General features: G+C 49.4%; 1 protein-coding gene across 2 annotated transcripts in view; it reads right to left on the reverse strand.

The window, feature by feature from the left end:
• LOC137311339 (E3 ubiquitin/ISG15 ligase TRIM25-like) overlaps positions 1-25,639 on the reverse strand; it is a 73,851-nt gene that overhangs the window by 39,353 nt on the left and 8,859 nt on the right. Inside the window, exons 3-6 of one of the 2 annotated variants that reach the window (XM_067978621.1) lie at positions 24,717-24,944; positions 23,601-23,623; positions 22,512-22,645; positions 11,811-12,899 (exon numbers count right to left, since the gene is read on the reverse strand). In XM_067978621.1, the coding sequence (XP_067834722.1) occupies positions 12,376-12,899; positions 22,512-22,645; positions 23,601-23,623; positions 24,717-24,944 (909 nt within the window). In that variant the 3' untranslated portion in view covers positions 11,811-12,375. Of the gene's footprint in view, positions 1-11,810; positions 12,900-22,511; positions 22,646-23,600; positions 23,624-24,716; positions 24,945-25,639 lie in introns of those variants that run through there. The other variant, XM_067978620.1, reaches the window with a different exon arrangement.

Here is a 25,639-nt window from a genome sequence, read left to right on the forward strand (position 1 = left end):
AACAGTCTGGTTCAGCCTCAGACAGTGGCCAGGGAGAGGGATGGAGTCGGTGACTGGGGAATGGAGTTTGTGGCAGGGACCGAAGACAATGGCTTCAGTCTTCCCAATATTTCGTTGGAGGAAATTTTTGATGTAAGTTCAGGGCGAGGGCACGGGGAACCAAAGGGGAAGTTTGGCTTGGTGGGTCGGGGGGAGGGAGGGAAGCAGCAGAGGCAGCTGAACGGATGGTCTCAGTCTTAGTGATGAAGAAGTCCATGAGCTCCTCGCACTTGTTGTTGGAGTTGAGGGTAGAGGAGGTGGAGAGAGGGGTTTAAGAAGACGGTTTGTAGTGGAGAAGAGAAGCCGGTAGTTATCTTTGCATTCCAGGATGATCCTGGAAATTGAGCAGTTTTGGCAGAGGAGAGCAGGACCCGATAGTGCTTTATGTGGTCCAGCCAGATCTGGCGATGAATGGCTAAACCAGTTGTCCACCATAAACGTCCCTTGGACTTAAGGGAGTAGAGATGAGGGACGTCCCAAGAGGAACAACCAGGCAGGGTGAGAGAGAGTAATGGTTTTAATGGGGACAATGGCATCAAAGGGGAGGTGAAGATGTGATTCAGCAGATCAATAGCTGCAGAAATGTGGTGGTGAATGGAGGGCCAAAGGATAGACAGTTGGGAATTAGAAAGTGCCGTTGTGACTTGGGGGAGAGTTTTTTCCATGGGTGGGCACGGAAGGAAGTAGGATTGGGAGGGGAAAAGGGGATTTGGGAGGAGAGGGATACAAGGAAGTGATCAGAAATGGCATGATCCATGATTGAGATGGTGGGAGTCGGGAGGCCACGTGAGATGGTAAGGTCGATGGGGTGGCCGTGAATATGGGTCAGGGAGTTTATATGGAGGGAGAGATCAAGGGAGGATAGGAGGGCAGTGAACTCAGAGGGGAGAGGGCACGATGAGTTGAGGTGGAGGTTGAAATCACAGAGTACAGAGGCTGAGGGAGGAAAGCAGTGAAGACATTTCTGTGCCTGCAATTCAGGATAGCAAGTGGGTGGCCATCCGAGAGGGTGAGTAGAGGCAGGCAGTGCAGGAATCTTCTGGGTGTGTGCCACTCTCAAACCGGTATTCAGCATTGAATACCAGAGAGGGTGACGACACCTCGAGGAGTGCAGTCCTGAGCATGGCACCATGGGGCAAAGGACTGCACAGGGGGGCACAGTGAAGTGTAGAAATGCAGTGGTCATAGAGAATTCGATAGTCAGGGGGACAGACAGGTGTTTCTGTGACCACCGACCTGAGTTCTGCATGGTGTGTCACCTCCCTGGTGTCAGGGTAAAGGACATCACAGAGAGGGTGCAGAACATTCTGCGGGGGGGGGGGTCTAAGATAGGTTTAGAGTGCAGGGCCCTGATTTTAGAATGGAGGGGGGATGGCAGCCGGGGGTGAATGGGTGCGTGGGTAATCCGACCAATAAAATATCTCCGTTTCCCACCGATCACAAGTGAATCGGTGCCACTTAACGAGGCGCCCGGGTTTGCCGTCCGAGAGCTGCGCAGCGGGCGGACTGCGCACCCACATCACAGGCTGTCAGCTGGAGGAGCTCTATTTCAAGGGACATTCCTCCAATGGGTTTTGCTGCAGGAAAGACCAGAAAACACACAATATGGAGCAGCACAGGGGCGAGGCTGCTCCGAGATTCAGCGATGTCTCACTGCAGCAGCTACTGGACGGGGTGAGGAGGAGGAGGGAAGTCTTTTACCCCCCAGAGGGGAGGAAGTGCCCTGTCTCTGCCACCAAGAAGGCCTGGCTCGAGGTGGCTGAGGAGGTCACCAGCAGGAACAACATCGCCCGCACCTGGATCCAGTGCAGGAAACGTTTCAATGACCTAACTGGGTCAGCGAAAGTGAGTACACTCACTGATTCTCCTACACTCCGTCTTCCACATCACCGCCCCCACCCCCAACTCATTCTGCACTGTCAACACTACTCCATCACATCACTCCTCACTCCCACTTAAAGCTCATCCTCAACTTACCTTCACTTCCTCAGCACTTCCTCACCTCCCCATTAGTCCCCCCACCACTACCACTCACCCCAATCCTCATCCAATGTGATGTCTCTGTCTGATACTCACCCTCTGATGCACCTCTTTCACGGTCAGTCTCACCCAAAGCAATGCATTCATTGGCTGACCACTTCACCCTCACTCACTCACACGTCTGTACTTTCTCCCCTCGTGGGAGAAGAGAGCTCAAAATACACGGGAGAGGGTGAGGACTGGAGGGGGGGCCACAACTAATAGTGGTCCTCACAGAGGTGGAGGAGGAGGCCCTGCAGATCAGACGCACCCTCGAGTGCCTGTCCATCGGGGACGGCGAGACTGGCCCCCCACAAACATCTGGTGACACAACTTTAACATTCATCACACACAACATGAATTGATGTTAACAATGATTGGCATGTTGAACACCTCAGTATGCTCATCGCAACATGACACATCTGTGATGATGCTGAATATTGCCTTCTGTTCTCTCACAGGCCCTTCAGCGACCGAAGTGATGGCAGAGGGCGATTCCTCAGAGGAGCTCCCGGCCTCTGAGGGAGCACCGTCACATCTTAGTGAGCCATCCACCAGCACAGATACTCACACCTCGATGGGTCCCAGGCCTCAGTTAGTTGGGTTGGCACCTGGTGAGTCACCAAACACAAGTGAGCACGAGCAGACACTGGTGGCAGAGGCAGCTGTGGAGAGTCCGTGTCGGTGGGAGCACTCCTCTCCAGGCTCTGCTCAGCTGGACGCAGATGCTGAGCCCTGGGGGCCATCTTTTAAAAGGAGAATGATCGAGGGATGGCAGCACATTTCCGAGAAACTAGAACAGGTGTCATGAGCACTCTCCACAATAGCGGAGAGGATGGAGGAGTCCAACTCCTGCATTAGTGGAATGGTGGCACAGGTACAGGAGGGAATCTCTGAGATACTGTCACAGGTACAGGAGGGAATCTCTGAGATACTGTCACAGGTACAGGAGGGAATCTCTGAGATACTGTCACAGGTACAGGAGGGAATCTCTGAGATACTGTCACAGGTACAGGAGGGAATCTCTGAGATACTGTCACAGGTACAGGAGGGAATCTCTGAGATACTCTCACAGGTACAGGAGGGAATCTCTGAGACAGTGTCGCAGGTAAGTGTGGGAATGTCTGCGATGGACAGAAGGCGAGCCTTTGTTGAGCTTCAAGCACGGCTCACAAATGAATCCATTCAGGCCCTGACAACGGTCATTCAGACTCAGGGTGAACAACATTCTGCCGCCTGTCAATGCACTGAGTTCAATTAAATAATAAACTGTTCCACATCAAATACATTTCAGGAGCAGTATTTCCATTTTCTGTTTAAAACAGCCACTATCTCCCCCCTGTTACCCCCAGAATGCAGTATTTTTTGTGTTTCAGATATTACCTACAGCTCAAAAGAATGGAAGGAATTGGTACAGTACCTATTTGCTGCAAGAGTTGCCTCTGAGAGTCTCTTGTGAAAGTTTTCCCACCTCACTCTCTGAGCTCTCGTCATATTCTCTGTGTCTTTCTCTCTTTTCTCTTTCTCTGTATCCACTCCCTGTCTCCAACTCTTCCTCTGTCAATGTCTTCTCTCCCTCTCCAAGACTTCTATCCTCTCCCACTCTGCTGGTTCGGTCTATTCTAATCACAATGAGGAAAATTAATTTTGAGTTTTTTCGCTCAGGATCATCGATTGAGACTGCCGTACCTAGAATCATAGAATGGTACAGCACAGAATGAGGCCATTCGGCCCCTCATGTCTGTGCTGGCTCTTGGAAAGAGCTCCCCAATTAGTCCCAGTGCAATGCTTTTTCCTCATAGTCCTGCAAATCTCTCCTTTACAAGTTTACATCCAATTCCCTTCCCTTGGGCCGGTGTCAGGAGCGGTGGGGCAGCGATGGGATTGTTTGCCTTCTACCAATGATGTTAAGTAGTTGTAAACATTTACAGCAACTGGAGTGAGGCCCAGTAAACATTGGTAACTGGTTCCCACCTTCCAGACTACATATGAGCAATGCCATGGGAGATCTACCAATGGTAAGTTGTTGTCTACATTTACAGAACAGGGAGTGAGCACCAAACTCAAGGACTGGGAGCAGCCGGTCAGTGAGGGACAACAGGGAGGGAGGGACCTGAGAGTGGGGCTCAGTCACCAGCAGTAACCAGGCTCCAGGCCCCAGACTACCTATGAGCAACGCCATGGAAGGTCCTTTAATGACATTACATTGAACTATTCCACCCGACTGTGCATCAATATTACTGGGTCTGTTAAACTGTCCATATTACTCGTTGTGACTTTCACAAATAATGATACAAGATAAACACGTTGAGACAAACCTTTCAATGACCACAACCTTCTGTCTAATTGATGATGTTTCCATGTGTTCTCTTCACAAAGTAAACCTGTTCAGATCCTCTACCCGACCCCATTCACTCCGAGATAGATCAGCCAGTTAGTCACTGTCAGTGCCGCTCCCTTTCCTTCACTTAAACTGGTTGTCCAGCCTCCTGCCTCAAATTGACCCAGTTTACAAACCTCTTGTGATGTCTGATCTCACTGTGGTGCTCAGTGTGAGGGTGAGGCTCGCTCTGTGACCTCACGGTGTGACCCGTCCAGTTAAAGGGGCCTCACCTTTGATGAAATGGTGTTTGGCAAAAACCCTTGGTCTTCATTTAGGTTACAATGACTTGATGGGATTGTTTGCCTTCTCCCAATGATGTTGAGTAGCTGTATACATTTACAGCAACAGGAGGAGGCCATTCAGCCCCACGAGGCTATTCCGCCATTCAATTGGATGATGGCTGATCTGTATCATAACTCCACTTACTTACCAATAACCTGATCACCAATGCTCAGTTTGAGTTCCGCCAGGACCACTCGGCTCCAGACCTCATTACAGCCTTGGTCCGAACATGGACAAAAGAGCTGAATTCCGGAGGTGAGGTGAGAGTGACTGCCCTTGTCATTAAGGCAGCATTTGGCCGAGTGTGGCACCAAGGAGCCCGAGTAAAATTGAAGTCAATGGGAATCGGGGGAAAACTCTCCAGTGACTGGAGTCATACCGAGCACAAAGGAAGATGGGAGTGGTTGTTGGAGGCCAATCATCTCAGCCCCAGGACATTGCTGCAGGAGTTCCTCAGGGCAGTGTCCTAGGCCCAACCATCTTCAGCTGCTTCATCAATGACCTTCCCTCCATCATAAAGTCAGAAATGGGGATGTTCGCTGATGATTGCACAGTGTTCAGTTCCATTCGCAACCCCTCAGATAGTGAAGCTGTCCGAGCCCGCATGCAGCAGCACCTGGACAACATCCAGGCTTGGGCTGATAAGTGGCAAGTAACGTTCACGCCAGACAAGTGCCAGGCAATGACCATCTCCAACAAGAGAGAATCTAACCACCACCCCTTGACATTCAACGGGCATTACCATTGCTGAATCCCCCACCATCAACATCCTGGGGGTCACCATTCACCAGAAACTTAACAAGAGCAGGTCAGAAGCTGGGTATTCTGTGGCGAGTGACTCACCTCCTGACTCCCCAAAGCCTTTCCACCATCTTCAAGTCAGGAGTGTGATGGAATACTCTCCACTTGCCTGGATGAGTGCAGCTCCAACAACAATCAAGAAGCTCGACACCATCCAGGACAAAGCAGCCCGCTTGATTGGCACCCCATCCACCACCCTAAACATTCACTCCCTTCACCACCAGCGCACTGTGGCTGCAGTGTGTCCCATCCACAGGATGCACTGCAGCAACTCGCCAAGGCTTCTTCAACAGCACCTCCCAAACCCGCGACCTTTACCACCTAGAAGGACAAGGGCAGCAGGCACATGGGAACAACACCACCTGCACGTTCCCCTCCAAGTCACACACCATCCCAACTTGGAAATATATGTAAGGAATCTTACAACACCAGGTTATAGTCCAACAGTTTTATTTGAAAATCACAAGCTTTCGGAGGCTTTCTCCTTCGTCAGGTGAAGTGTGGGATTCCTTGAATGTTACTGCATTTATAGTCAGAGAACAATGCCTGGTGATTACAGATAATCTTTCCAACTGCCCGTTGTCAAGGCAATCAAAGTGTTCAGACAGAGAGACATTACATACAGGACCACCGAATATACAAATGGCCAGAACAAAAGAGTCAAAGTGAGATGGGAGGCTGCTCCCAGTCCATCACCGGCATCTCCACATCATGGAAATATATCGCCGTTCCTTCATTGTTTCTGGGTCAAAATCCTGGAACTCCCTACCTAACAGCACTGTGGGAGAACCTTCACCACACGGACTGCAGCGGTTCAAGAAGGCGGCTCACCACCACCTTCTCAAGGGCAATAGGGATGGGCAATAAATGCCGGCCTCGCCAGCGACGCCCACATCCCATGAACGAATAAAAAAAAACTTACCTGTCTTTGATTCCATTGATAAACTGAGGAACATAGGAACAGGAGGAGGCCATTGATCCCCTCGAGCTGAACATCACCCCTCAATGGCCCAGCTCTCATTTTAAGGTTTTGCCCCCTTGTTCTGGACACCCCCACCAGAGGAAATAGTTTCTCTTGATCGACCCTATCAAAGTCTTTACTCATCTTAAACACCTCAACTAGATCTCCCCTTAATCTTCTGTACTTGAGGGAATACAAACCTAGTTGGTGCAACCTGTCCTCATAATTTGACCCATTAAACCCCGCTATCATTCTGGTGAATATGGGCTGCTCGCCCTCCAAGGCCAATATATGTAGAGAAGCTGTTGCTAAAGGACCCCCTTCTGTTATTATACAGGTCGCTGGATGGACCACATCTGGAGTACTGCACCCAGTTTTGGTCCCCTCACACGGTGAGTGTTTTAGTGGCTTTGGAAAAGGTTCAAAGAAGAGCTACAAGAATAATTCCGAGCTTAAAGAACCTTAGTTACTCAGATAGGCTTAAAGAGCTGGATCTATTTACTTTAGAGCAGCGTAGACTTAGATGCGACCTGATAAGAGGGAGACTGGGGAATGGGGGTGGGGGAGATGGTCGGGGCGGGATAAGTCGGGCAGAGTCGGGAGCAGCAGCAAAAACATGGTGAGTGGGAGCGATGGCGAGAGAGGAGCAGCTGGTAAAGGGGTGAGTGAGACCTGGGGACCTTACTGTGGGTAAATAGTGAAAGATTATTTCCACTGGCGAGCCAGACCCCACTCTATGGAGAGCTGCATGGCACCAATTTATGCCAGTCATTGTGAACCTGGCATCACACATGGCACAGTATCAGCCTGATCTGTAAAACTCCCCTGTCTGCTGGGGGTGTGAGGCCTCCACATTGAGCAGCCTCCCACCTCACTTTGACTCTGAAAACACTCCACTCCAGGCCAACCCAGCAATTGACCTGTGGGCCCCTTCGAATATTCGGCCCCATGAACGGGCACTGCAAGATCACGGGGTGGGGGGGCTGTAACCGTATCTCTGAGGCTGAATTTGACAAATCTACAGCACTGACTATTTGACATAATCTGAGCTGCAAGGTTGGTTTAGTGAGGGCGCATTTCATTCACCGAGAACGGGTGAGGGTGACATCATTGGAAGTGATGTCACTGGCCGATCAAATACTGGAAATCCCCAGACTGTCACTAATCAGTCCGTCAAACTAAACACTGTGGGAGAGAGCTGGGGAGAGTGATGGGGCATCGTGTGTGGGCCATGGATTGGCTCGCTGACGTTCATGGTCAAGAGCGACATCGAGGTCTAATGGGGGGGGAGGAGAGTGAGATCGAGGTCTAATGGGGGGGAGGAGGAGAGTGAGATCGAGGTCTAATGGGGGGAGGAGAGTGAGATCGAGGTCTAATGGGGGGAGGAGGAGAGTGAGATCGAGGTCTAATGGGGGGAGGAGGAGAGTGAGATCGAGGTCTAATGGGGAGGTTCCCTCCCTGCCCCCTGTTTCTGCTCCTCCCCCGCTGATTCTGCTCCCCTCCCCCCTCATGACGACCTGCATCGGCTGCATTTTTGGTGCTCGTCCTCCAGTCCGCGCTTTTACTGACCGGCAGCGAGGGCAGTCGGTGACATACAATGAGCACGGTCGGCCAGATTGACGTCCCGCACATGGGCGTCATTGGAAGAGGAAACACTCAATCCCTGGCGATAGTCACAGTGTTGTTTTTTGGCAAGTCATGAGGTGAATAGTACAGATACATTTAAGGGAAGTCGATAAGCAAACCAGGGAGAAAGGAATAGAAGGATATGCTGATCGGGTTCGATGATGTGGGGAGGGAGGAGGCTCGTGTGGAGCATAAACACCGGCATAGACCAGTTGGGCCGAATGGCCTGTTTCTGTGCTGTGGACTCGATGAGCGCTAAATTGGGCCGTGCAGCACCCGTTGTTTCGGCGCTACGTGGCTTTCCGAATGTCCAAGATGGTGTCCGGGATGTGCTCGTATGCTTCCAGCGTGACGTGCGCCGGACGCCATCTTGGTAAAGGGTTTCGCGCCTGCGCAAATAACGAGTGCCGGCATCATGTAAAGTGGGGAGAATATGCATTTGATCAGTGTGCAACGCTGAATTCGAGGGACAGACACCATTTTGGCATTTAACGCTCCACTCAATGCACTGTCTTAACCACGACCAGCTGAACACGTCTTGGACGGCCTGGAGGACCCCCCACCAGTGCTATTTAAAGGGACCGTGCAGGATTTACAGGTTAGTTGCTGGATTATTGCTTCTGGCTGCTGATGCATTTGTAACTGTTTTTGGAGGTCTCCTATATTTGAATACTGGGATGAGGGGACATAGTCTAACATTTAGAGCCAGGATGTGCAGGAGTGAAGTTCAGAAACTCTTCTCCACGCAAAGGGTGGGAGAGGTTTGGAACACTCTTCTGTAAATGGCAGTTGATGCTCGCTCAATTGTGAATTTTAAATCTGAGATTGATAGGTTTCTGTGAACCAAGGGTATTATGGGATGTGGGGCTAAGGCGGGTATATGGAGTTAGGTCACAGGTCGACCATGATCTTATTGAATGGTGGAACAGGCTCGAGGGACTAAATGCCACGGCCACTTGCTGCCTCCTGTAATGCTCCACCGTTTCCTGCAAGGAAGCGAGAAGTGTGTCTGGGTGATGTGCCTGTCATGGTTGAATAGCTACCAGTGTGTGTCCTATGAGTTGTGGGTGTGCGGCTTGCAACAGTGGTGATGTGTGAGGGTGAGAGGAAGCATCTGATTGTAAGAGATGAGTACTGATGGATAGAGTTTGTTGGTATGTGGGTGATGGGGGTGTAGTGGGTGGAGCAGTTGGTCGGAGATGCCAAGGACAATTGACCTCACTCATCTTGACCACTCAGGGCAAAGCATTGAACTTCTTCCTGCACTGCATCCATGTTCATGGTGCTGTGAGCCTGGCATTGACTTCGTCCCCCGCTGCCTCCCACTGCCTTTTGAGCATATGTCTGGAGGGCCTCTTGTCCTATCGCTACTCCCACCCGCGGATAAAGAATGACCCTCCTTTATAATAGACTCCAGCATTTTCCCTACGACTGATGTTAGGCTAACCGGGTCTGTCGGTCCCTGTTTTCTCTCTCCCTTTTTTAAAATAGTGGGATTACATTTGCCATCCTCCAATCTGCAGGAACTGTTCCATAATCTATAGAATTTTGGAAGATGACAATTAATGCATCCACTATTTCCATGGCTACCTCTTTTATTACTCTGGGATGCAGATTATCAGGCCCTGGGGATTTATCGACTTTCAGTACCATTAATTTCTCCAGCACTTCTTTTTTTACGAATACTAATTTCCTTTAATTCCTAATTAATAAATGCAAGCACAGACCAGTTGGGCCGAATGGCCTGTTTCTGTGCTGTGGACTCGATGTAATTCCATATAATCACTGCACCACACTTCACTGAACATCCTTCTCCCCATCCTCACACACTCAGCACTGTCACAAACTTCACTTACCCACAACTCACATCTCACACACACTCAGCTATTCCACCATGACAGCCACATTCTCCAAACACCTTCATTTCTTGCAGGAGAATTAGGCCCATTAGTCTAACGTCTGTTGTGGGGAAGTTACTAGAATCTGTTATTAGGGACAGAGTGACTGTAGGGTTTTTAATTTACTCTCTTTACTCTTTAGGGTAATCAGAGGTAAGATCAAACAAGGCTTTAAACTTTTCTAACCAATTGGTTTTATGAACATTAAAATACCAGTTTTACAGATAGAGATTGATACAAGCTTAATTAGAAGCACAACTCGAAACTCAGAATGGCCAATTCTTCTGCTTCGGGAGACAGAGAGGTTAATTCTCCATCACCATCCTGTGCTGTGATCTTCTGGTCTGTCTCTGGTCTCTCTCGTGGACTGTCTCCTTCCATCTCACTAAAATGGCTGGTTTTAGACCCTTCTTGCTGCTCAAAACACATTGTTGTTCCTTTTCCCACTCTCTCTCTTTCCCATGGTTTAAAACAAGTTGATACGACATCATCTGATGTTTACAACAGCTTCTCACAGACTTTCAAGGCCTCACCGCTGTCTTATCTTTAACCGTCTAGACAGTCTGCTGAATAAGACTTTTCCAATGTGACCAACCTTCCCAGCATGCTGCCTTGAACAGTCAGTTTAACAGTTCCTTTGTTGAATTAATACTTTTAACCAAACTCAGCTCCTTTAGCAGGTAATTAATAACTGGGATTGAAAAGTCCAAAATCCTTCAGTGAGTGTGAGCGATCGAACAACTGACTTTAAATCATTCAATGAATCTGAATTGCACTCACCACAGATAAGGTTAAGAATTGTTGTTACAAGAAGTTTAATCACCGTGACATCGACACAAAAGTTCTTTCAAATACAACAAATGAAAGAAAAGTGTTCCAATCATAACAAGCTGTATAATAACAAAAAGTATAGACATGATTTTCACCCAAGGATGCTGTCCCACATTATAGACGACCTCCCACCATTCATGATTCCCAAGGGTCCCCTTTTCAATCTCAGCATTACGTTGTTTCATGTGCACTGTCAGTCTATCAATATTAGGGGTTTTAAACTACAGAAGTAATCGAAGAAAGTGCTTTCCCTTCTTACTTCTCAGTCTCAATCTTCAACAGCCCCTCCCTCCCCCTCCTTTGTGGGATCCTGGGGGCCATTATCACCCACGATCACCTGGGACACTGATTGTAGACCCCAATTGGTGGGGCAATTTTCCTGTTTATACCTCACACACTCAGTCACTCCCTCGTGTCTAATTCAGTTAAACATCCCATAATATTACCATTTCATGTTGGTCGGGAGCACTGGAGGAACCTTACTGTCCAATAAACTAAAAATCATTACCCCATAAACCATAGATTAAAAGTTCCCAGTCTGGTCCAATCTATCAATACATTGACTTAGTTTAGGACAGATGTGTTACACCCCTGGGCAGTCCCAGAAGCTCTCAGCGATGCCCAGGAGACCCCGGGGGTGGAATTAGTCTCTGGTGTTAGTGCAACACGGGCGATAGTGAATGGACAGCCCATTTTACACCCCGCACGATTTTCCTTTCCACTGAAGTCAGTGTAACTCGGGCTGTCGATTCACCATCGCTGTTTTGAGCTACGGCCAAAGAACAATTTCAACCCCAGCCTCAGATTTTCAGATGTCAGGAATCTTACTACACCAGGTTATAGTCCAACAGTTTTATTTGAAAATCACAAGCTTTCGGAGGCTTTCTCCTTCGTCAGGTGAGATCGTCACACTCACCTGACGGAGGAGAAAGCCTCCGAAAGCTTGTGATTTTCAAATAAAACTGTTGGACTATAACCTGGTGTTGTAAGATTCCTTACATTTGTCCACCCCAGTCCATCACCGGCATCTCCACATCAGATTTTCAGAGCAGCTCTTTAAAGGGAACGTGACCTGTCACTACTATCATTCACTACTGAGATTAATAGTCACACCTGTCACTACTATCACTCACTACTGAGATTAACACTGTCACACCTGACATTTCTATGATTCATTACTGAGATTAATACCACGACAATTATGGAACTAAAGTAGTAAAATTCTACAACTGAAGTGGACAATCAATTGTAACACCACGAATTACAAGCAAACTCACCTAAAGTTACTATTTTTAGTGTTAGTGACAGACCCGCACAAAGAAAAGCACAAAGACCCCACGGATCCTTAAAAACAGCAAAGCTTCTGAGCTCCTGACATCATCCGAGGGCTGACCCGGGAGTGACATCATCCGAGGGCTGACCCGGGAGTGACATCATCCGAGGGCTGACCCGGGAGTGATACAATCACATCCAGCAACCCAGAAATAACTTCTTTCGAGTGGCAGACCCGGGAGTGATGTCAACAGAATCTCAGATTAATTTAACAGTTTTAGGGATTTGTTCCCACAATAAAATGCTGGAAACACGGGTTCAGTGAATGTGGTTTGAAATGTGTGTAAATGTCTCAGTGAGTCAGTGACCCGGTGAAATGACAGAGTCCCGGCCTCGTAGTCTAACTGAACTCGGATCCTGCTGATTGACCAGTTCAATGGGAGGACAGTGAACTCGGAATTGTGATAGGCTCTGAGAGGAGAATCATCATAAAAATCCAAACACCAGGATTTCCTGCTGAGCCGAAGATTAGACTCGTCCCCCTCCCTCTCTACACTCCCACACACAATCCCTATTCCCCAGTCTTTCCCATCAGTCTCCACATCCCAGGAATGGGATCCTGAGGAGAAACTCTGGGAGCAGAGGACTTGGGGACAGTCTTTAAACCTCTCTGGGTGAGGTGGTTTGGGCTGTTCCCATTCAGTCCATGTTACTGATCTCAGATCATCAGACAGAACCAAGTTCCAGTTTACTGTCTTTGGATCCAGGCTCATCGGTGACCTTTGCCCTGGAGAGGAGAGAAGAGAAGAGATTGGTCAGACAGGGTTATTCCACTCAGATCAATGATTGACAGCTGCAGGGTGGGAGTGTCAGTATTTCCCAGACAGTGTCAGCCCCATATTACCTCTTACACTGGATTCATCCCATGTTAAATCAATGGCCTTCAATCAGAATCCCTGTTAAATAGCAGTGTGTGGGTCCCAGTGCTGGACACTCAGTGCAAACACTGCAGTGGAGACACACAGTAGCAGTCAGTTTAATCACACAAGCCCCTGGCACTGTGCTCACGTTCTCCCAGACACAATGGAGGGGATTCACCGGCACACAACACATCCCACAGACTCACAGTTCCAGCCCCACAATCTCAGCACCGGCTGTACTGGGAACACACAGCTCACAGGAGGGAGGATTCAGTGGGGAATTGAGGGGAATCTGATCTCCCTTCTGTACATTAAACTGTTGCTCCCTGTTCACTCTGAATTCACCAACACTCCCTCTGGACCCGGGTCTGAGACTCGGACCAATTCCGAGCTGTGAGGAGGGAACAGGAGCAGGAACTCGACCCTCGAATCCCTCGCACTGAAGAAACAGCACCGGGAAATAAAGGGTCAAATCAACAAATAAAGGGTCAAATCAACAAATAAAGGGTCAAATCATCAAATAAAGGGTCAAATAGAAATTAATGATCCCCGTTTAAGATTATAAACACACCTTGGAATATTCCCGCTCTCCCCCTGATCCCAGTCCCCTGCTCGATGACGATCCCTGGGACAGGGGCTGCCCCTGTTGAGCTGATTCTGCCTCCTCCCCAGAGCACAGATACTGACAGCCCTGTGAGGGACGGTGTCCCTTTAAGAGACACACTGATTGGCTGTGTGTAACTCCGATGTTAGCGAAGGGTGAATCAAATGGGACTGTTATTGATTCCTCTTTATATTAATGTAACTGTGTTCAGTAACTTTTCAATTGGAACTGATCTGACCAGCAGTTTGATTCTCCCTTTGATATGGACAGACCCTGTAACAAGACCTTAGGAGGCGTGTCGGTGCGAGTGGAACGGCATCTTGTAAACTCTTCGTCTTTGAACTTCACAGGGACATGAGAGAGGTGGGAATGGTGGTTCGTTGTCTGTAATGTTGAAGCTGGTTGTATTGATACATAAACAGCTGTCTGTAAAGGCCCCCCTGGAAGGAGACCCCTGTCGAAAGGAATACGGCCCAGTGTGAGGAACAGCAACACGTGCACTGGAGGGTTAGAATGTCTTTGATGGTTCTGTAACTGACCTCATCCTAAGGATTTGATTGACAGATCAATCAGGATGTGGAAATCATTGACAGGGGACATGAAAGGAACAAGAGGTAATACTAAAACATAACAGGATTGGGAAAAACGATAAACAGTCATAGTGGGAAGAGAGAGCTCAGAATCTGATGGGGCCTGACCAGCCGACCATTTCACTGTTAACGTGTGGATTCTCCGGGTTAAAAACTCCTGAGTGCTGTTGTTGTGTGTGTTTAATTATTGTCAATAATAGTTATCATATGCTTAATAAACCTGTGAGTATCCACCCGTATCATAGAATCATTACAGCACAGGAGGAGGCCAATCGGCCCATCGAGCCTGTGCTGGCTCTTTGTCAGGACAATCCAGTTAGTCCCATTCCCCGGTCTCTCCCTGTAGCCCTGCAAATTTTTTCTCTTCAAATATTGATCAAATTCCGTTTTGAAGGCCACGATTGAATCTGCCTCCACCACCCCCTGGCAGTGTATTCCAGATCCCAACCTCTCGTCGCCATTGGTTCTTTTGCCAATCACCTTAAATCTGTGTCCTCTGGTTCTCGACCCTTCCACCAATGGGAACAGTGTCTCTTTATTTACTTTATCTAAACCCGTCATGATTTGAAACACTTCTATCCAATCTCCTCTTGTCCACGTGACTATTAAGTCACTGACCAGAGCGGAGCGGACCCCGAGGTGAGAGACCCGAGAGCGGGGATAAAAGGAGGGGCGACCCAAGACCCGAGAACAGAGCGGCGGCAGACCTGAGAGGGACCAGAGCCAGGACCATAGCGCCATGGGTGACTCGGCTGTACAGGGGGGGGGGGGGCGGGGGGAGAAGGTCAGGAGAGCAACAGTGATAGGGGATTCTACAGTTATGGGAACAGGCAGGCATTTCTGCAGCCACGGACGCGAGTCCAGGATGGTATGTGGCCTCCATGGCACCATGGTCAAGGATGTCACTGAGCGTCTGCAGACCATTCTGGAGGGGGAGGGTGAACTTCCAGAAGTCGTAGTCCATATCAGTATCGACGACATAGGTAGAAAGAGGGATGAGGTCCTGCAGGCAGATTTTAAGGAGTTAGGAAAGAGATTAAGAAGCAGGACATCAAAGGTAGTAATCTCCGGATTACTCCCAGTGTCATGCGCCAGTGAGTATAGAAATAGGAAAATAGAGCAGATGAATGTGTGGCTGGAGAGATGGTGCAGGAGGGAGGGCTTTAGATACCTGGGGCATTGGGACTCGTGTTAGGGGAGGTGGGACCTGTACAGGCCAGAGGGGTTGCACCTCAATGGAGCTGGGACCAATGTCCTCGCGGGGAGGTACACGAGTGCTGTGGGGGGCGGTGGGTTTAAATTAATTTGGCAGGGGGATGGGCACCAGGATGTAGCATTAGAAAAGAGAAACAAGGGGCACAAAGGATTGGGAGAGACGGACAGCAATAGAGCAAGAAATAGTACAGTATTAGGTGGGATCAGACAAGGAGAGAGTAGAAGAAAGTCTAAGACTGGTTTGCAGTGTATGTGTGTAATCACATGAAGTGTGGTAAACAAGGTCAGTGAACTGCAGGCACAAATAGTCACAATTAGAATATGATGTCATGGCGATAACAGAGACCTGGCTCAAAAAGGGCAGGATTGGATACTAAATATTCCTGGTTACAAGGTCATCAGTGGAAGAGAGGGAAGGAAAGAAAGGAATGGGGGGGGGGAGGCAGTATTGATTAAGGTGAATAATGCAATGCTGGAGAGAGGATGTCCTGGAGGGGGCAAGGACAGAATCTATTTGGTTAGTTAAGAAACAATAGAGGTGCCATTACACTACTGGGAGTATTCTATAGGCCACCAACTAGTGGGAACAATATAGAGGAGCAAATTTGCAAGGAAATTACAGAGCGGTGCAAAAGCTAGAGAGTAGTGATAATGGGGGACTTCAACTATCCCAATATAGTCCAGGATAATAATAATATAAGGGGCAAAGAGGGGGAGCAATTTTTGAAATGTGTTCAGGAGAACTTTCTTGATCAGTACGTATCCAGCTCAATGAGGAAGGTGACATTGCTGGACTTGGTTCTAGGGAATGAGGCGGGCCAAGTGGAGCAAGTGTCAGTGGGGGAGCATTTAGGGAACAGCAATCATAATATCATAAGGTTTAGAATAGCTATGGAAAAGGGCATGCACCACTCTAAAGTAAAAATACTCAATTGGAGGAGGGCCAATTTCAGTCAGATGAGAACAGATCTGGCCCAGGTAAACTGGAATCAAAGATTGGCAGGCAAAACAGTAATTGAACAGTGGGCAGCTTTTAAGGAGGAGATGGTTCGGGTACAGTCTAGGTACGTTCCCACGAGGGAGAAAGGTAGGGCAACTAAAGCCAGAGCACCCTGGATGACAAAAGAGATGGAGAGTAAGTTGAAATGGAAAAAAGGGGCGTATGGCAGATGTCAAGTGAGAACCAGGCAGAATACAGAAAGTTCAGAGGGCAAGTGAAAAAGGAAATAAGAGGGGCAAAGCCAGAGTATGAGAATAGACCGGCCAAAAAAAAATGGAGTCATAAAACTGAACAGACCACCCGGCATTGGACCACGAGGCACCGGACACGACAAAGGCAAACCAAGCCCAGTTGACCTTGCAAAGTCTTCCTCACTAACATCTGGGGACTTGTGCCAAAATTGGGAGAGCTGTCCCACGGACGAGTCAAGCAACAACCTGACAAAGCCATACACTCAGAATAATCCCTTCAGCCAACATCCCAAACTCTTCCATCACCATCCCTGGGTATGTCCTGTCCCACCGGCAGGACAGACCGACCAGAGGTGGCGGTACAGTGATATACAGCAAGGAGGGAGTGGCCCTGGGAGTCCTCAACATTGACTCTGGACCCCATGAAATCTCATGGCATCAGGTCAAACATGGGCAAGGAAACCTCCTGCTGATTACCACCTACCGCCCTCCCTCAGCTGATGAATCAGTCCTCCTCCATGTTGAGCACCATTTGGAGGAAGCACTGAGAGTAGCAAGGGCACAGAATGTATTCTGGGTGGGGGACTTCAATGTCCATCACCAAGAATGGCTCGGTAGCACCACTACTGACTGAACTGGCCGAGTCCTGAAGGACATAGCTGCTAGACTGGGCCTGCGGCAGGCGGTGAGCGAACCAACATGAGGGAAAAACCTACTTGACCTCGTCCTCACCAATCTACCTGTCCATGACAGTATTGGTGGGAGTGACCACCGCACAGTCCTTGTGGAGATGAAGTCTCGTCTTCACACTGAGGACACCAAGCATCGTGTTATGTGCACTACCACCGTGCTAAATGGGATAGATTCAGAACAGAACTAGCAGCTCAAAACTGGGCATCCACGAGGCGCTGTGGGCCATCAGCAGCAGCAGAATTGTATTCCAGCACAATCTGTAACCTCATGGCCCGGCATATTCCTCACTCTACCATTACCAACAAGCCAGGCGATCAACCCTGTTTCAATGAGGAGTGCAGAAGAGCTTGCCAGGAGCAGTACCGGGCATACCTAAAAATGAGGTGCCAACCTGGTGAAGCTACAACACAGGACTACATGCATGCTAAACAGCGGAAGCAACATGCTATAGACAGAGCTAAGCGATTCCACAACCAATAGATCAGATCAAAGCTCTGCAGTCCTGCCACATCCAGTCGTGAACGGTGATGGAAAATTAAACAACTAATGGGAGGAAGAGGCTCTCTGAACATCCCCATCCTCAATGATGGCAGAGTCCAGCACGTGAGTGCAAAAGACAAGGCTGAAGCGTTTGCAACCATCTTCAGCCAGAAGTGCCGAGTGGATGATCCATCTTGGCCTCCGCCCGATATCCCCACCATCACAAAAGCCAGTCTTCAACCAATTCGATTCATTCCACGTGATATCAAGAAACGGTTGAGTGCACTGGATACAGCAAAGGCTACGGGCCCTGACAACAACCCGGCTGTAATGCTGAAAACTTGTGCTCCAGAACTCGCCGTGCCTCTATCCAAACTGTTCCAGCACAGCTATAACACTGGCATCTACCCGACAATGTGGAAAATTGCCCAGGTATGTCCTGTCCACAAAAAGGAGGACAAATCCAATCCGGCCAATTACCGCCCCATCAGTCTACTCTCAATCATCAGCAAAGTGATGAAAGGTGTCGTCAACAGTGCTATCAAGCGGCACTTACTCACCAATAACCTGCTCACCGATGCTCAGTTTGGGTTCCCCCAAGACCATTCGGCTCCAGGCCTCTTGGTCCAAACATGGACAAAAGAGCTGAATTCCAGAGGTGAGGTGAGAGTGACTGCCCTTGACATCAAGGCAGCATTTGACTGAGTGTGGCACCAAGGAGCCCGAGTAAAATTGAAGTCAATGGGAATCAGGGGGAAAACTCTCCAGTCGCTGGAGTCATACCGAGCACAAAGGAAGATGGTAGTGGTTGTTGGAGGCCAATCATCTCAGCCCCAGGGCATTGCTGCAGGAGTTCCTCAGGGCTGTGTCCAAGGCCCAACCATCTTCAGCTGCTTCATCAATGACCTTCCCTCCATCATAAGGTCAGAAATGGGGATGTTCGCTGGTGATTGCACAGTGTTCAGTTCCATTCGCAACCCCTCAGATAATGAAGCTGTCCGTGCCTGCAAGCAGCAAGACCTGGATAACATCCAGGCTTGGGCTCATAAGTGGCAAGTAACATTCGCGCCAGACAAGTGCCAGGCAATTACCGTCTCCAAAAAGAGAGAGTCTAACCACATCCCCTTGACATTCAACGGCATTACCATCACCGAATCCCCCACCATCAACATCCTGGGGGTCACCATTCACTAGAAACTTAACTGGACCAGCCATATAAATACTATGGCTACAAGAGCAGGTCAGAGGCTGGGTATAATGTGGAGAGTGACTCACCTCCTGACTCCTCAAAGTCTTTCCACCATCTACAAGTCACAAGTCAGGAGTGTGATGGAATACTCTCCACTTACCTGGATGAGTGCAGCTCCAAAAACACTCAAAAAGCTCGACACCATCCAGGACAAAGCAGCCCGCTTGATTGGCACCCCTTCAACCACCCTAAACATTCACACCCTTCACCACCAGCGCACAGTCGCTGCAGTGTGTACCATCCACAGGGTGCACTGCAGCAACTCGCCAAGGCTTCTTCGACAGCACCTCCCAAACCTGCGACCTCTACCACCTAGAAGGACAAGAGCAGCAGGCACATGGGAACAACACCACCTGCACGTTCCCCTCCAAGTCACACACCATCCCGACTTGGAAATATATCACCGTTCCTTCATCGTCACTGGGTCAAAATCCTGGAACTCCCTACCTAACAGCACTGTTGGAGAACCTTCACCACACGGACTGCAGCGGTTCAAGAAGGTGGCTCATCACCACCTTCTCAAGGGCAATTAGGGATGGGCAATAAATGTTGGCCTTGCCAGCGACGCCCACATCCCATGAACGAAGAGAAAAAATGAGGGCATGGCCAAGGTACTGAATGAGTACATTGCATCGATCTTTACCAAGGAAGAAGATGCTGCCAGAGTCTCAGTAAAGGAAGATAAAGTTGAGACACTGGATGGGCTAAAAATTGATAAAGAAGAGGTACTTGAAAAGCTCGCTGACTTAAAGTAGATAAGTCACCCACTCTGAATGGGATGCATCCTTGGATGCTGAGGGAAGTAAGGGTGGAAATTGTGGAGGTACTGGCCATAATCTTCCAAACAACCATAGATACAGGGGTGGTGCCAGAGGTCTGGAGAATTGCAAATGTTACACCCTTGTTCAAAAAAGGGTGTAAGGATAAACCCAGCAACTATAGACCAGCCAGTTTAATCTCAATGATGCGGAAACTTTTAGAAACTATAATCCAGGACAGAATTAACAATCAGTTGGATGAGTGTGGATTGATTAGGGAAAGCCAGCACGGATCTGTTAAAGGCAAATCATGTTTAACTAACCTGATAGAGATTTTTGACGAGGTAACAGAGAGGGTAGATGAGGGCAATGCAGTGGATGTGGTGTATATGGACTTTCAAAAGGCATTTGATAAAGTGCCACATGGTAGGCTTATCATCAAGATTGCGGCCCGTGGAATAAAAGGGGCAGTGGCAACATGGATACAGAATTGGCTAAGTGACAGGAAACAAACAGCAGTGGTGAACGGTTGTTTTTCGGACTGGAGGGAGGTGTACAGTGGTGTTCCCCAGGGGTCGGTGCTGGGACCACTGCTTTTGTTGATATATATTAATGACTTGGGTGTACAGGGCACAATTTCAAAATTTGCAGTTGACACAAAACTTGAAGGGTAGTGAACAGTGAGGAGGATAGTGATAGACTTCAAGAGGATATAGACAGGCTGGTGGCATGGGCGGACATGTGGCAGATGAAATTTAATGCAGAAAAATGTAAAGTGATACATTTCAGTACGAAGAACGAGAGGCAATATAAACTAGATGGCACAACTCATAAAGGGTACAGGAACGAGAGATCTGGTGGTATATGTGCACAATTCGTTGAAATTTGCAGAGCAGGTTGAGAACACGGTTAATAAAGCATACGGGATCCTTGGCTTTATAAATGGAGGCATAGAGTACAAAAGTACGGAAGTCATGATGAAGCTTTATTAAACACTGGTTCGGCCACAACTGGAGTATTGTGTCCAGCTCTGGCCCTGCACTTCAGGAAAGATGTGAAGACCTTAGCGAGGGTGCAGAAGAGATTTACTCGAATGATTCCAGGGATGAGGGACTTCAGTTACGTGGATAGACTGGAAAAGCTGTGGTTGTTCTCCTTGGAACAGAGAAGAGTTGTGAGGAGATTTGATCGAGGTTTTCAAAATCATGAAGGGTCTAGACGGAGTAGATATGGAGAAACTGGTCCCAGTGGGGGAAGGGTCAAGAACCAGAGGACATAGATTTAAGGTGATTGGCCAAAGAACCAAAGGTGACATGAGGAAAAACATTTTCACACAAGTGGTCAGGATTTGGAATGCACTGCCCGAGGGGGTGGTGGAGGCAGATTCAACCATGGCCTTCAAAAGGGAACTGGATAAGTACTTGAAAGCAAAAAATTTGCAGGGTTACGGGGAAAGGGCGGGGGAGTGGGACTAGCTGGATTGCTCTTGCATAGAGCAGGCACTGACTCGATGCGTCGAATGGCCTCCTTCCGTGCTGGAACCTTTCGAGGATTCTATGAGAACCGACTGGTAATTTTGTCCCGGATTATCGTTTCTAAAAGATTCCCCACCATCGACGTTAAACTGACTGGCCTGGAGTTTCCGGATGTTTCCTTAAACCCTTGTTCAAAAATTTGCAGTTGAATTTGCAATTCTCCAGTCCTCTGGCACCACCCCCTGATCTAATGAGGATTGGAAGATTAGGGCCAGTACCTCCGCAATTTCCACCCTTATTTACCTCAGCAACCTAGGATGCATCCCATCCGGACCGTGTGACTTATCTACTTTAAGTATAGCCAACCTTTCGAGTACCTCCTCTTTATCAAATTTCACCCCATCCATTATCTCAACCTCCCCTTTTATTGTGACTTTGGCAGCATCTTCTTCCTTGGTAAAGACAGATGCAAAGTATTCATTTAGTACCTCGGCCATGCCCTCTGCCTCCATGCGTAGGTCTCCTTTTACGTCCTTAATTGGCCCCACCCCTCCCCTTACCCCCCGTTTACTGTTTATATGCCTACAGAAGACTTTTGGATTCCCTTTTCTCTTAGCTGCCAGTCTATTCTCACACTCTCTCTTTGCCCCTCTTATTTCCTTTTTCACTTCCCCTCTGTATTTTCTATTTTCAGACTGGTTCTCACTTGTATTATCAACCTGACATCTGTCACACACCTGCTTTTTCTGCGTCATCTTACTCTCCATCTCTTTCGTCATTCAGGGAGCTCTGGCTTTAGTTGCCCTGCCATTCCCCCTCATGGGAATGTACCCAGACTGTACCCAAACTATCTCCTCTTTAAAGGCCGCCCATTGATCAATTACAGTTTTGCCTGCAAATCTTTGATTCCAATTTACCCGGGCCAGATCCGTTGTCAACCCACTGTAATACTGTCGACCCCATTATATTGAGCAGGAACTGATCAGTAAGAACATCGTTCGTCTAACCCGCCCCTCCCTGACCCATGGGGGGTGAAGCTCTGGCCCATTACAGTGAGGAATGTTTAAAGCAGGTGTGACTGGGGACTGAGGATTAATCTCAGGCTCCTGATCCACACACACGGGGACCTGATATTAAAGTTCGGGGATATTCCCAACTGTCTGAACACAACTAACCCGACCTGCTCTCAGTCCCTTATATTGGAGAAAAGCTGCATGTTCTTACCAATGATTCCCAGTATGTCTGAGTGATACTTTTCCGATCCATTCAGCCTCTTCTGGATAAGTTGAGATATATTGGACAGGTTCAGGGTGAGCGCTGGAACATCTGGGTCTGTGACTCTCTGAGTCTCAGTCACTCTGGAATGAAAGAGGAGAGAATGTTTTTATCAGTGGGGACATTTCAGATCAGAAACCCAAAGGGGAACGAGTGATCAGTGCAACAACCTGCACCCCTTCTAACGCTCGTACTGAGACCCCGCAGCAACCCATCCTGAAAATGGCAGAATCCCGGGATTTGCAGTCTCCCTGCATTCACACTGATCTCCACACGTGCAGTGGGATCCTGGTTTGCTGCCACTTCAGCTCAATTTGTGATTTTCAAAGCCGTCTGTGTTCAGTCCAGTTTTTCTGGACTGGAGCCCTCATCTTTCCATTATTAATAATTATTATTATCCCGAGGGTCTCCAGTCTGTGCTCCCCCCTCTCTGCAGGATCACACTCTCCACAATCATTTGAAGTGAGGAGAGGAGAAGGAACAGCCTCCCAGGGACCTGGGATCAGTGGGATTCCCTCACAGAGGGTCCAATCACAGTGACATTACTGGGAAATCTCAGCACTGACTCATTTCTCTGTTAGTGGATAGAATGAGCCAATCACAACACATTTTACTGTCACTCTGACACTGGGACCTGCCCCTCTCCTCATTTCTCCATGGGCTGGTTGATGGAACAAGCCAATCACACAGCACTTCCTGACCCAATGGAATAAAGCTGTCACTGACACACATGGAGCCTTTCGGAAGCCTCGGTTAGATACAGGTCACTGCAGGTTTCTCTCTCTCTCACTTCCTGTCTAACAGGTTCCTGAGAAGCTCGACACACCGATGGAACAGCACAGGTCACTCCCATTTCCGACAGGCTGCCTGAGCCAATAACCCCTCAAACCACAGTTAAACATCACTCAATATTCCCACCATTTGAAAGCACCTTATCTGGGAAGGTTTCCAAGCGGTGATTCTACTTTCACTCTTCTCCCAGATACAGGGGAAGGTTCCCTATCAGCAGCAGGTACTGTATGACTGAGAGGAACTTACCTGGAAAGGAGCTGCTTCGAGTTCTGTGAATAAAGAGAGGAGATCAAATCAGTCAACGAACAAATCAACACCCAATGGAACCAAAGAGTGAATTTGGGATTGAGAGTAAAGAGTTCAGTGTATAACAGTAGGTGGGGCCAGTCACAGGAATGGGCAATAATCCCACATTTCACTGCACTCCATCCTGGGGCAGCGCCAACACTCCCAGGGCAGGGCTGAGGGGGCAGCGCCAACACTCCCAGGGCAGGGCTGAGGGTGCAGCGCCAACACTCCCAGGGCAGGGCTGAGGGTGCAGCGCCAACACTCGGAGGGCAGGGCTGAGGGGGCAGCGCCAACACTCGGAGGGCAGGGCTGAGGGGGCAGCGCCAACACTCCCAGGGCAGGGCTGAGGGGGCAGCGCCAACACTCCCAGGGCAGGGCTGAGGGGGCAGCGCCAACACTCCCAGGGCAGGGCTGAGGGGGCAGCGCCAACACTCCCAGGGCAGGGCTGAGGGGGCAGCGCCAACACTCCCAGGGCAGGGCTGAGGGGGCAGCGCCAACACTCCCAGGGCAGGGCTGAGGGGGCAGCGCCAACACTCCCAGGGCAGGGCTGAGGGGGCAGCGCCAACACTCCCAGGGCAGGGCTGAGGGGGCAGCGCCAACACTCCCAGGGCAGGGCTGAGGGGGCAGCGCCAACACTCCCAGGGCAGGGCTGAGGGGGCAGCGCCAACACTCCCAGGGCAGGGCTGAGGGGGCAGCGCCAACACTCCCAGGGCAGGGCTGAGGGGGCAGCGCCAACACTCCCAGGGCAGGGCTGAGGGGGCAGCGCCAACACTCCCAGGGCAGGGCTGAGGGGGCAGCGCCAACACTCCCAGGGCAGGGCTGAGGGGGCAGCGCCAACACTCCCAGGGCAGGGCTGAGGGGGCAGCGCCAACACTCCCAGGGCAGGGCTGAGGGGGCAGCGCCAACACTCCCAGGGCAGGGCTGAGGGGGCAGCGCCAACACTCCCAGGGCAGGGCTGAGGGGGCAGCGCCAATGCTGGACCCACCAACAATCTTCAAACAATTCAGCCCTCTCACCAGCCTCACAGAAACGCCCCATTCCCCAGACATGGCCCTGTTTATATTGAAGATGTACCTGAATAAAGGAGAGAGGGTCCCTCTGTACCAGACTCTGGGTTTCTCTATCCATTAATTGAATCTGTTCCATCCCATTTAATGCTTCAGAACAGCTTCTAATCTGTGAGAGAGCTCGGAGCCCCTCCTCATCGATCAGTTTCAGTGCGTATTCTTCATCTTCTTCCAGCTCTCTCCTCCATTCAGAGAAGCTCTTCGATAGCTTTCCTTTCAACTCATTGATTCGTGTCTGAAACCCAAACCAACTCTCATTACAAACGGCCCTTCCACACAGCTCTTACCCTGAGCACACGGCACTTTCCAGGGACGGGACAGTTTGTTTTGATCACTACTCGATCACCCGTTAAAGATGGACAAGCAGTGGGGGGAGGGTCTACTGGGAGAGAAAACAGAGTTTAACGAGTGTTGCCTTGAGCCTTGAGTTTAATAGAAAGAGCACTGTATTTAGACTGTGTATGGCACTGCCACCTGGTCCATCCACACCTGGAGTGATGGGTCCAGTTTTGGTGCCCACACCTGGTGAAGGAGATTGAGACTCTGGAGAGGACGGTGGCCAGAATGACACGTAGTCTGATGGATTTTAGTTCTGAGGATCGGCTCCAAGAGGGAGGGTGATTTACAGAAAGGCAGGCCGAGAGGGACATGATTGAGGTTTTTAAAATGATCGAGGGATTATTGGACTCACTCGTTGGGTGAGGTACTTGAGATGGATCGGGATGGTGGGACTAGAGGGCCTGTGTATAAAATCCATAGGCACAGAGTTAGGTTAGACCCCAGAGTCCTCGATCTCTGGAACAGACTCCCTCAACATGTCGGGGGTATGGAGTCACTCCCACTCTTTAAAAGGGAGCTGGGGAGGAATTTCCCAGAGTTTGTCCTGAATTGTCTGCAGGTGTTTTTTCTCTCTTCTGTTTGCCTTTCCCA

Source organism: Heptranchias perlo, unplaced genomic scaffold (genome assembly GCF_035084215.1).
Source record: "Heptranchias perlo isolate sHepPer1 unplaced genomic scaffold, sHepPer1.hap1 HAP1_SCAFFOLD_330, whole genome shotgun sequence".
NCBI classification, from domain to species: Eukaryota; Metazoa; Chordata; class Chondrichthyes; order Hexanchiformes; family Hexanchidae; genus Heptranchias; species Heptranchias perlo.